Here is a 13,349-nt window from a genome sequence, read left to right on the forward strand (position 1 = left end):
CTTCAAAACAAGAGCCTGGATGTCCAGTTATGTCTGTCTAGAATTGAAGATTTTCGGCAGAACATTGAAAGTGAACGAGCAAAATCTGACAGCATCTTTGAGGAAATGGTGGAGGCCGCAGGAGAGCCAAGCGCATCTCGAGTGAGAACAGGGGGATGCCCGCACTCACTACAAAACTGTGATCAAAAACATCCTCTCGCAATTAAACAATCGGTTCGAGGATCATATAAGACTGTTGTTCGTGACATTGCTCGATCCACAACTGTTCACGCAGTACAAGCAGTCCTTTCCTGAAAACGCACTGAGGAGCCTAGATGAAATCTATGGAGCACACTTTGATCTGACCAGGCTCAGAACTGAACTGAGAGTGATGTGTACAGTCAGATTTTCAGGAGAAAAGTCCAAGTGATCTACTCACCTTTCTCCAAGCCAAGGGACTGAGTGACAGCATGCCACAACTTCATGCTCTTGCATGCTTGGTTGTTACTATTCCAGTGTCCACCGCCTCAGTAGAACGGTCATTCTCCGCTCTTAAACGCATCAAAACGTACAGCAAAAATACAACTGGACAAACAAGACTCTCGGCACTGGCGTCCATCTCAATAGAGAAGTAGCTTCTTCTTCAGCTGAAGAAAGAGAACAGACTGCATGAGGAGGTGATTGATTGTTTCATCAGAAAGGAATGAAGGATGGATTTCGTTTTCAAGTGACTGCTGTATTATTTACTTATCTATATAGTTGATTAAGATTGTTGTTGGCAATGCTTGAATTTGCTGCTGTGAGATATATGGCTTTATTTCTATCTTTCAAAAAGTCTTTCCTTTATTGTTGGTGTAATGTTTATGGCTTATAATTCATTGTGATGTTTGTTATGATGTCCAGAGATGGCTAAGGTAGCCGAGAGAGAAACTAGATTAGCATAGTTTCTGCTTGTTGAGCCAGAGGTTTGAGCACATAAGTTAATAGGTGTCAGAAGGCGATTTTGTAATTCAGTGGACTTATTTTTATGTGGAATTAATGACGTAGTTTGCATATTGTTTCAATTTTAGCTTGAGGCAATGAGTTGCTCGCGATGAATGAACTTTGTGTGTGTGAAAGGCCCATTGAAGGCCCAGTGCAAGACCCTGCGGTCCGCTACCCAAATAATGATTTTTCCCTTGAAACTTCTCACATGGTTTCATTTCAATAAATATTCATTTGTTCAAATATTTCACCAAAAATCAAAGATTAGAGAAAAAGTCCAAAAACTGAATCATTAATCATCTCACGACCCCTCAGATTTATCTGTTGACCCTTTGGAGGTTCCCCCTAGATTGGGAACCACTGGACTAAACTAGCTGACTGTATATAAAGTAGTTGAAACTAGCTCCACCTCCAGCAGCTACAACAGTAACATGCTGCTCTAACACTGATGCTTCACTATTAATAATCTAATGATGTCATATATAATAATATATCAGTCAGAGGGACCAAACCACTACTTTTACTGCAATACTTTAACTTTAACTAATATTTCATATTTATAAAAAACAAGATTATGCATTAGTCCCAAAAACTATAATAAATATATAAAATGATTATACATTTGTTTGAATTTTGGAGTTAAAAAGAGTTAAGAATTCAAATTGTTAATAAAATACTGTTACACATCCGTATGGACTGTGTCATTAAAAGTAATTACATTAACTAAGATACTTCATGTGTTTGCTGTGTGTTTGGTTATATAATTTTTAGGATTATCTTGAAAGTGATACATTGTCTGAACATACAACAGACATCTGGGTCAGACAGGACATTGGTGAATCCATTTTAGAATATATAGCATATTAAGTTGTTAATGTGGACATATAGGATGTACGGTATAAAGCTGCAGAATGCACACTGTGTACATAAAAGTTGATGATTGTAACAACATATTTCGATGATGCTGGAACACCCAGGAAGGACATCCAGCTGATGGCCAGGTAATGTCCCGCAAGATGGACATGTTGGAAGTGATTTCTCCTTCAATTTATCAAGGCTATTTCTACCAAACTCTCACACTAGCAGATGTATCCAGCATTTGTGTAAATGAAAGACTCAGTGGGTGCTTTTCATTATGTTAACTCTAACACTTGCATCCTCTCTCCTTATATCAGCTGATATCGGTTTTGTGTGCATCTTGTGTGATCTTCAATCAGTATAATAAGCCTGCCTTCATTAAGGGTTTATACGTTGTGACCAGTGGCTGTATTAATGGTTGTTACGTGATTTGGTGAAGCTTTATCAGTTATAAGCCACAAATAAGAATGATAGGACCGCATGACTACTTATGTTGTGGAAAGGGGCTGCGGAGGATCTGGACCAAAATATGAACAACTTATTAAGACCAACGTTTACAACTGGCAGACAGAAAGAAAGAAAATTAGTTCTTATTAATGGCTTATAAGGAATCCATAAAGCATTATTTATTAACCATCAATGAAGACATTGGTTGCAACTTAAAAAACTGTTATAAAAGGTGCCTTGTTAGAAAGCAGAACCACTTTTTTCAGTGCAAATCACAATGATGTGGCCTCTATGGCCTCCAAGTAAATTCATCCTTGTCAACACAGGTGTACCACTAAGCCCCCTTATTCAGTGTTCTTATGTGTTCCAACAGCATGTGTGTGCATCAAAGAGAAACTACAGCTGTTTTGGGAAATTATTTCATCTTTTTAAAAAAAGTATATATTTGTGAACCATTTTTTAGATTTAGGTTTTCCATATAGAGCAAATGAGCTCAGGGGTGAATGCAACAGAGAGTGTTGGGAAGCCAGAAAGTACTGAGAGATGGACTTTATTGGTTTTAGTGCTTTGACCATGTTGAACAGAAACTGCATTGAGCAGCGCCAACACAAAACACCTCCAATCCTGACTCTTCTCTGTGGTCGCCATTAAACTTTTAGTGCTACTGTCTGATTTGTTTATGGTGAATTTGCTGATGTGACTATGTTAATGTTGTCATAACTTATCAATGCTCTCACTCGCCTATTTCAGGAAATATTATTCTTACAACTGCATGTGAACAGGCCATGAGTAAGTCCAGTGAGGAATTAAGGAGCCAAGACTTCGATCGGTGGTATTGTATAGGTGTACAGCCGGGACGTGCCCTATTGATATCAGATAGTAGACTGACTTTGTGAAATTGTAAAATGCTTGTCTAAACTTTTTTCTTTCCAAAAGACTTGCATACTCAGTTCCAGCAGTTCCAATTTGTGCTGCTTTTGCCAGAGAACTTCCATCTTCATTTTCTAAACCCACTCCTCTAAAATAACTGAATACTCACATATAGCGACCTCTCTACTCTGTGAGGTTTAGAAATCCATATTTGAATACTGAAACTCTGTTGTCTTTCAATTTCACTGTCTGCGTTTGATTTGGTGTTAGTGTCTCATATTCTTGCATTTAAAGACACTCAGCACTGACCTGCAGATGGAGTGTATCTCATGTGTGTCCTCATCCTTGCGGGCGCTGTCCGTCAAACTGTCGCCCAGAGCCATCAGACACTGAGCGAAACCCTTATAGATGGAGTGACACCTTCTGGTTGAAGCTGCAGCAACAGGGCAAGGGCTCAGCACTGGAAAACATGCACAAAGACACACAAAGTGTATAACCACATGCGCAAAACCACACATACATGGAGAAAAGATTTATTTACAGCTGAACTTGCCTTGTAATATGGAATGGAAAATCTATTTGAGTAGAAATTGCAGTTGGCAATAAGTGTACTTCTGTTTCTCTGTTTAGTGTGGAGGTTAAAAAAAGAGCATCTGTGCAGAGAGTGACGCTGCTGTCTCTGCGGTTGTTTGTTTCAGTGATGGACTGCAAGGTTGAGCATTATCCATCATATCCACAAAGCCACAGACTGCTGTGGGTCCCTCTTCAATCCTTTTTCCTTTTCAGACCTTCAGTGTTTAAAGTCTGCTGCTGATCGACTGCTCACATCAAAGATGAGACAAGTCAAGACTCGTTGACCAGGAATACAACAGCAGAAAAAAAGCCCAGTCTGACATATTGATCCTCAGTGATCAGATATGAGACTATTTCCACCAATATACACAGATATTTCAGTCCTGACAGTCAACTTGTGCATTGAGTGACTGAGTGAGCAACACAGACAACACACTGGATGACAAGTAGTCGATTAGAGTCGCAATGCTACGAAACAACCGAGGTCCTCTGAGAACACAAATACTTGCATATTCTTGTACCTAAACAGAAACATTCATGTATGTCAGTTTTCACAAACAACAGTTTGTGAAAACTGACATACTAAGCTCAAGAAATAGTTGACATATGCTTATTCTCTCTCGTGATAAGAATTAAAGGATTGATACAACTCTCATTTCTGTACGCTAAATAGAGAAGCATTCTATTGATTTTATCATCTAATTCTCAGCAAGAAAGTGACTAAGTATATTTCCCTGAATTTTGATCTTTTGATTTCTGGCCACCCGAGGAAAGAAAGTCCACTACTTTCCTTTTTTCTCTGAGAAATATATCTGGCTTTAGCATTGCACTCCTAAAACATTAGTAAACTCACAATGGACAGTTTTAAGAAAAGGGTCAAGATCAGTGCAGCAGAACCAGAGATATTATCTTTTGTTATTCTACATGTTCTTCCTCTTTGTCGAAACCTGGTGCTTATAAAAACATTAATGAAATGCAGTTCTGCCGCTGACAGTTTGGAGATTTGGGTGTGTTATGCTAGTAGTGGCTAATGTAGCCTCAGGCTGCTAGCCTCGAGCAGAGACGAGGAGCAGCTACAAAAGGTAAGGTAACCTATGTCTTCTCTCTAGATCCAACTTTTTTCAAATATGCAGTAGTATTTCCCAAAACCTGTAAACAGACTTAAATGTGTAAAATCAGTGGAGCTAAATGTTCACCTGCTAACAGTGACTTAAGAAGAGCTTTTTGGCAGAAAACAGCTCCCTGCAGTGGCTGAAAATGAGGTTGATGAGAGCGGTGTGACTGAAATAAATGTTTTTTATTTACCCCAAAAAATGGGAAAACATTATAAACCAAGACTTTAATAACTAGGCCTATAAAAGAGGTCAGCAAATTATCACTATACTTAATGTAACTCTCAACTAAGATGTTAGCTGAACAAACTGACTTAACACAATGACACATGAGGGAACATGTACAGTATATAGTGACTTGGCCAAACCAAATAACACATAGGGAGTAGACGAGGTGGACACCTACTACAACTAAATACAAAGCAAAACTAACTAAACCCAAATCCCCCCATGACATGGCAGCACATGGTTTGGCCTGATCAGCTGGGTCCAGCATGTAAGACCCCTAAACCTTCAGCCACACCTTTTGCTAAACCAGGAAGGACGCCCCCAAAAACCACAGTAACTCAAAGACAAAGGAACAAATGATTAATATAACAGAAAAGTGCCTGTGTAACCCTGCAGTGTTAAAATGTTTACACTCCATATAAAACAATGTAAGGTTGAGTGTGAATAAATAGATTCCGAATCAAACAAACTGTATAGTGTTAATTGTTTGGGTGCGGCTGACTGCATGAAATTAACCTGTGTAGGAAAGCAAACTAATAAGGTGGGAGAGTGTGAATTGGGTTAAGATTACCATGTGTGGCTGTGGTCATCACACAGTAAAACACTATGTAGAGCTAGGGGAACTGCTGAGTCAGATGATTGTTTTCTGCGAGGATCATGGCTACAAGCAACGCCTTTCACATTACATGTAGCCATCTAACCCATTGTTAATATAAAAATATCAATTTGTGCAGCTTTAACAATGAATTGAACTGCAGTGCCTCTAAACTCTACATGTGCTAAGTGCAGAAACACAAATAATCTTTTAGACAAGAATCCAACAACAACATGACAAAGCTGTCTGGTGTCAAGAAACTCAGGCGTCTTGTCAGTTGTCAGTATGGATTGTCAGGACACTTGCTGACGGAGAACAAGTGAGACGAGGAGCTCACTCTCAGTTCTAAATAGGTACACAGATTTGGGAAGGACGTGACATGCATGACAATCTGCTTTGGCAGAGGATCCTATTTTTATATTGGAGGTGCATTTTAATGACAGGTGCCAAGATGTAATGAAAGTTACATACACCTACACTTTGACGTGTGTACATTTTTAGGCAGGAGAATTAATTATATTTGAAGTATTTATCAAAACTAAGTACTTAGCACTTCATACAGTAAAATCAAAAGGCTTCTTTTCATCATGTTGGTGACGGTGGCTGTCCACAACATGTTCAGTTTTAAATGTACAGTAGCTCTGCTCAGTCATACTGTATCCAGATAATCTCTCAATATAGGATGGATGTTAATATTGGGTGTAAATCACATCAGTGATCAGAAAACATTTGAAACACTGAGCAAACTCAGTCCAGTTACAGAAAGATTATCGATCACATCAGGCAAAACCAAGAGAGACCCATTCAGAAAATCACTTCTTGTTTATATCTTTGTGAGAATGTTGAGGAACCCCCCGCCCCCCCAAAGCTTCTACCAGGATTTCAGAGTCAAGTCACAGAAGTGCATACTGCATGCATGCATAAACACAAACACACACACACCCCTGAGAACCTGGACTCACAAGTCATTTACTTTGTGCACAGCTATTTACAGCATCTCACCAAAGCCCAAAGCTGTTTGTTGAGTCAAGCTTAAGGAGGACAAAATTCTTCCAGTGAGATGAGCATTTGGTCGATGTGTTTTGAACTAATTATTAGCAATAATTCACTCATCTTGGTGTTGTACCACCATTTACAGAGGCTTGAAATGACAGCGAACTAAGCTTTCATGTACACACTGCAGAGGACCAGATCTCTTCTGGGAGCCAGGCACCACTGTTTAATTAGGATGAAGATCCTTTCTCATCTTTTAAGCAGCAGCAAAACGGATGTGAATCAGAGGTCTTGAGAAGACTTCGAGTAGTGGTAAAGTGTCATGAAAACAGAGCTATTTTCCCTTTTCAATCTCTCTTCCTTCATCAAACCCAAATCTTCTTCATCCTCCTCAACATTTTCAGCCTGGTTCCAGACCCTTCAATTACCGCTCACATCTCCAGTTTTCTCAGTGATTCCATTAAGCCGGGTGTAGGCGGAATTAAGAACTGGGGTCAATCTTCCTGTGCCAGAGAAAAACAGTGGCAGGAAAAAGCCATAAAGATAGAATATGAAATAGACACAGCTGTACAGGGTGAGTCTACCTACAGAAATAGCAACTCTTATATCTGCATATTCTATTCCCTAAGTCCTCAAGACAAGAGACGTGCTTTCACATGGAGGGGAGACAAGTGGTCAATAGATGAATCATCGGCTGTCCCTTTCCTTATCACTTTAATTAGCTCAAAAAGAAACACACAATCAGTAAATTATTGATACAAACCTTTCTAAAATGTATGTTTTGCGGATGATGCATAGGTATCATCCCTCCATACTCACCTCATCCCCTCACTTGTGGGATGAGTGATAGAGAGGGAGGAGACAAAAGAGGTGCAGTGAAAAGTTTGGCAGCTTCTTTCTTTCGCCATCTGTTGCTTATTCCTGCCTTTCTTCTATTTGAATTCATCTCTTTACTCATTCATCTCAAAGCCCGTCTCATGACGAGCCGTGCACACCAATGACTACCTGCCTATTGAATTACAATGTTTGAATAGTTATCACTGCATATACATGAGAGAGAGGGCTGATAAAGAGTAGAACTCATTTTCACTAAAAGTAGAGCTGATGAAACTGTCTTAAATTTGAAAACAGATCCATTGTAAATAATAACCGCATATCTTGACTGTTTGTAACAGCTCATTCAGTGTTTACACTGGTATGAACTTTTAATGTTGACTATGTGAACTGCTCAGTTTATCAGTTATGTGAAAGACTGATAAAATTATCAAGGCAAATGACATTCAAAATGTAATTGGTTGTGGTCTTTGACTAACAAATTGGTCAGTCTGGATGTTAAAGGATGAATGACGTATCAAATAATAAACATGTTCATCAAATCATGTTTTCTACTTATTCTTTTATTCAGAATATTCATTTCTTTATCAAGCCAAGTTAACATTCGATGGCATATTTGAATTATTTACTTATAATGTTACCAAGTCAGTTGTTATAATTTATTATTTGTAGTTTGCTTGGAGAAGTAAACGTGAACCAGTTAATAAACATCCTTAACACTGAGGTGTGTGTTCCATACTACAATGCCAATGTGAAGTTGAGTTGGGTTTCAAAAGCTTAAATATAAGTAACAAAAAATGCATATGGATGTCCTGTAGCAACGTCCCTTTCTAGTGCTAAGTTCAGCATCCTGACCCAAACCTAACGGGTCCCAACAGAGGGTCCTATGTCCAGTTGGTTTTGGTCATTTGCTGGTTTTTCTGTTCTTTTTAAAAAAATAAAACTTCAGGCTGTGGTTGGGCTCGGGTTGGATAATTTTTAAAGGTAACTGAATAAGAAATTTGCTTTCTCTCTCTGACTCAGCCAATTGTATGTGAGTGATTGTCATGTTGTAAATGGATACACAATGCCTACTGAGAGGCAGGAATAGAGAAAGAGTGTGGCCATTGCTCGGGAGAACTATCGGTCAGTAAAGGATGAAATTAAAAAAAAAAAAATTCAAAAGGAGAGCTTCTTAAAAAATTCAGGAAGGCCATCGCATTGTGGAAACATTAAGTTCTTATTGTGACAAGATAAAAACCTCCAACCTTCCTTGACAACTACTCAGCTGCATGACCTCAGTGTGCCTGAACAAAACTCACTTATGCACACAAACCCAGACAAAATTTAGTAAACAGCACTTTACAAAGGAGGTGACTAAATATCTCAAGAACTGAGATATGAGATATGGCTTTACTCATCTGTCGATATAAAAACAAACCAAAAAACTGGCAAATGTCCCCAAACTGAAAAAAAAGTTTTTTGGGTGTTGTGAAAGAATAACAGAGTCCCAAGAGAACCTCCTGACTGGTAACAGAAGCTGAGACAACATTATAAAACAGTTAGCTGGTCCCAGAGGAGCCTCATCGTCACTTGTTGACAGCAGGCTCTCCTGAAGAGTGAGATCATTTTAGAGCTGGTAGTGACTGATATTTCACTGAGCTAAGATGGCCCTCTTCAAGGGTGTGACAGGCACAGATGAATCATGTCATGATTAGTGTACAAGACAGCAGGGATGACTCTCCTGAAGAGTGTGACTGTCCCAGAAGAGGCTTGTCGTGATGAGTAAAAGTCAGAGTGGAGCCACGGCTGGAGCCTGGCAGGTGAACAGGAGATGCTAATTGGGTCAGACACTGCATTACCACAACTCTTCCTCCTCTCCCCGGAGACCAGCTGTTTAATATTTAATAAACCAGTCCTTCTCCCACCCCTCCTTTTCTCTTTGTGCTGTTATTTTTTCTAGGAAGCCTATTGATTTCAGGCAGGGTTGTTCAAGGGGCCTGAAGATTATTGGCTTCACTGATCTCCATCAAGTTTTAATGAAGACCTGAGGAGGAAAAACTGCTGGAGAGGGAGAGAAGAAGACATGTGTGAGAGAAAAAGAGGTGGAGATGGAGATGATGAGGGATGTAGGAAGAGACGGATAATTAGGAATGATGAAAGAGCACAAGATAAGAAAGAAAGTGACCAAGAATGCTTGACTTAGTAATGATGAGTAGAGGTGTCACCGAGATATTTCAATTTATGATTGAGAAAAAAAGAAAACACTCAAAAATTCACCTACCAACACCTCTAAAGCTTGGTCAATTGTATCTTGTTCCTGTTTTTCTTTAACTATGTTATTTGATTTTTCTTTTTTAACAGGAAATGAAGAAGTGAATATATTACATTGAAAACAGCATCAGCATAAGACAAACAAACAGCAATAACCACATAAAAAATTAACAGGAAGAAAAGAAAAAAATTACTACTAATAATAAAGTAAACTAAAATAAATAAATGGAAAATAATAAAAACTAAAGGGAACATCTCAAGTAAAAGAGAAGTGGTACAGAAGCAGAAAACAAACAAAATTACTTTTTACAGCGGTCTGATCTGATAGGATAGAACATATGTGGGACAAGTCAATCAGATATATTTCACTACCTCCCCACGTGGACACAAAGCAAGTTACCCAGAGTTCCCCTCATTAACCAGTATTTCATCCACATCACTTTGCTTAACAAAATCCAAAAATGGTTCCCAAACCTTTTCAAAAGTGTCTTCTTTACCCTTCACTATATGTTATTTTTTCCATGGTTAGGCAAGACAACAGGCCTGTTACCTGCTGGGATATCATATGGGATACCTCCCTTCACAAATCTTTAGTTTTTCACAGTCCCACAGACAATGAATGTCCGCATTCCAAGAATTCAGTTTGTCAAAAGGTTTAGATAACGTGTTATTTGTAAGGATCTGTGGAGTAGGATTTGTATATAGTATCTTTATCCACTTACAAAAGCGCTCACTGCATCCAAAATGATTTAACACTTCAAAGAGGTAGTGCCACTCCACCCTGTCGAAGGCCTCCGCGTCCAATGAAAGATTGCAGTTTCTGGTGACCCATTTCTAGAATGTAGAATATTTAGCACTCTCCTGACATTATGAAATCCTTGATGACCTTGAATAAAGCCATTTTGGTCTCTACCCACCACATCTGAGAGAAAACCCTCCAACCTTTTTGCAAGTGCTTTACAAAGTATCTCAGAGTTCAAAAGTGAAATAGCACGACAAGAATCACACTTACTATGCGGCTTTCCGGGTTTTAGGAGCAGAGTGTGCAGGATTCCTTGCAGATAAAGGGGCAGGAGATCATTTTCGGAAGATTCCAAAAACATTTGGATTAGTTTAAGTTTATTCTTAAACCTCTTGTAGATGTCAATGGACAGCCCATCAGAGCCAGGTGGTCATAATATGATTGATTTAATATCAATAAGCTTGCTGCAACTTTACCAGCAGAAATTTCGTTATATTGAGCTCTAAGGAGTAATTCCTTGTGCGCACCTGAGTAATTACTGAAGAAATTTCTCTCTACAAAGTTTTGATTTTTGTCTCAAGTAATGTAGTTTTTTGATGTGTATTTTTTGACTTGGAGCTGGTGAAATTTATAATTTGACCCCTTATGAAAGCTTTAAAGACTTCACATCTGGTACAAGCTGAAGTCTGAGTTGTATTAATTGAAAGGTATAGGTCAATTTGTGTGTCCAAGGTATTCTATAAAACTTGTATCTTGCAACCATTTAGGTTAAAAGCGCCACTATGGTGATTTGCCTACTAATTCAGTGTCAGAATATGCAAGAGATGCTGGCGCAGAGTCAGAGATGACAATGCTATTATGATAACAATCTTTCATTTTCAAGAGTAAAGCTGCTGAGATCAAAAAATAGTCAATTCGGGAGCACCGGAAGGTCTGGTGAGTGCTAGAGTAGCAGGAGTATTTCATGACATCTGGTTTCATTTTTCTCCAAATCTCTATTAAATTTAAATCCTTCATAAAATGCTGTATGGTTTTCCTAGATTGGGTGTGAGAGATACTTGAGCCTGGAGTGCGATCATTAACAGGATCTAAAGTGCAATTAAAGTCTCCTGTCACAATATGATAACTTGAAGTGTGGAAAGGTTTAGAAAAAGATTGTTAAAGAATTTAGAGTCATCTTCATTGGGACCATACACATTAATGAAATTCAGCTGCTCGAACAGCACAGTACCCCGTATAATGATATATATCTGCCAGCTGGATCACAGATTATTTGCAAAATGTGATAACTCCCCTTGAATGAGAACTAAATGAGGCTGAAATGACCTGCCCAGGCCACGTCTTGCATATTTTAGAAATGTCACCAGATAATAGATGTGATTCTTGCAAAAATATGATCTTCCATTGAAGTTGTTATTATCTGCTTACTATCTGTTTTATTTTGGTGATTTTATTTTAATCCTCTACAATTCTGGATGTAAATTTAACCTTAACAGTATGAGTCATCTAATTTACCAGGGACACTTGAGTGCCCTGTAAAAGCACACTGGAACAAACTAATATACAAATAGATCTCTGTTACCACTGAAAACAAAAACACAAAATACATTTTAAAACATGTCATTGAACAAAAACACAAACCAAAGAATGTCAGCAGTTAGCCAGAGTATATGACCACCATAATTTAGCCTCATATAATTAAAAACAAACCCACACCAGGATATACCAATGTATAAAAACAGTGTTACTTGTGAACAACAGACAATATTACTATGCTACTGGCCCAAGATAATTGATGAAATGTGATGTGGACTTGTTGATATAGTCCTGATTTTTTTTTTAGAAAAAGTTTATGTTAAAATAAATAAAGGCAGCCCATTTAGACAGAGCCAAAAGTAATATTTCAGATTTACAGTCCAAAAATAGATTTAACATTACATTGCTATCACCTCTTCTTCAGTGTCGCTCCACCTCCACATCTCTGCCTAGCTTCTCCAGAAACTGCTCCGCTCCATGTTTCAAAAATGTAGGAATGGTCACTGTGGCAGACCCTCAGGTGCGCTGGAAAGATGATTCCATACCGGATAGTCTTGGCCAATAGCCTCTGTGTGGCAACGTCAAAGCGTTTCTGCTGTTTGTGGACTTCCATGTAAGATCTGACTTGCCAATTCTTGTAGAGTACTCTCCCTTTCACCCTGGCTGCATTCACAACGCAGATCTTAATAGTTTAAAAACTTAATTTTCAGAGCACTCGGAGGTATGTTGGGGTCAGATCTTGGACCAGAAATCCAGTGAGCTCTCTCAGTTATCAAGGGAAAGTAGAGTGGCTCCATCTCCAGAGCCTCAGGAAGCCTCCATTAAAGGAATGAGCAAGCATTGCTTCACTCAGCGCCATCTGGAAGCTTCAAGATCTCCTGCTACGGTCCTCTAGCCCAACTAGTATAGAGGTAAGCAATTCAACATTTTCTTCAAGAGCAGTGGTTGTTGCCTGCAGGGCTATGATGTTGTCTTTGGTTTGAAGAGATGCGTACCTTGGCCTGGGAAATTCACCCAGCACATTCTTTGACTTCTTTTGTAAAATTGTTCACTGCAGACAGTACATTTTTGAATTTGGCAGAGAATTCTGCATTCATACAATGGCCTTGAGGATATGTTCAGAGCTCATGCCACTACTCGTGTTTATCGCTTCTGTTCCAGTTCCACCATGAGCATTAGCATTAGCACATGAAGCTAGCATGGCACCATTGTCCTCAGACTCTAAACTTTCACTTGTTAAGTCCAGCTTTTTTGGGTGACTTTTCTTTGTCGGGTATGGAAGCTAATATGCTATAACTATAACAGGTTTTAGTCTCTGTACAGGCGCAGTGGTACCAAACCTGGC

At 38.9% G+C, this 13,349-nt stretch overlaps 1 protein-coding gene across 2 annotated transcripts in view; it reads right to left on the bottom strand.

The window, feature by feature from the left end:
• Nucleotides 1-13,349, bottom strand: part of nrn1la (neuritin 1-like a) — a 99,366-nt gene that overhangs the window by 41,574 nt on the left and 44,443 nt on the right. For both annotated transcript variants that reach the window (XM_067588825.1, XM_067588824.1), the window contains exon 2: nucleotides 3,448-3,598. In XM_067588825.1, coding sequence (XP_067444926.1) covers nucleotides 3,448-3,598 — 151 coding nt within the window. The remainder of the gene's footprint in view (nucleotides 1-3,447; nucleotides 3,599-13,349) is intronic.

This window comes from Thunnus thynnus, chromosome 5 (genome assembly GCF_963924715.1).
Source record: "Thunnus thynnus chromosome 5, fThuThy2.1, whole genome shotgun sequence".
Classification (NCBI taxonomy): Eukaryota; Metazoa; Chordata; class Actinopteri; order Scombriformes; family Scombridae; genus Thunnus; species Thunnus thynnus.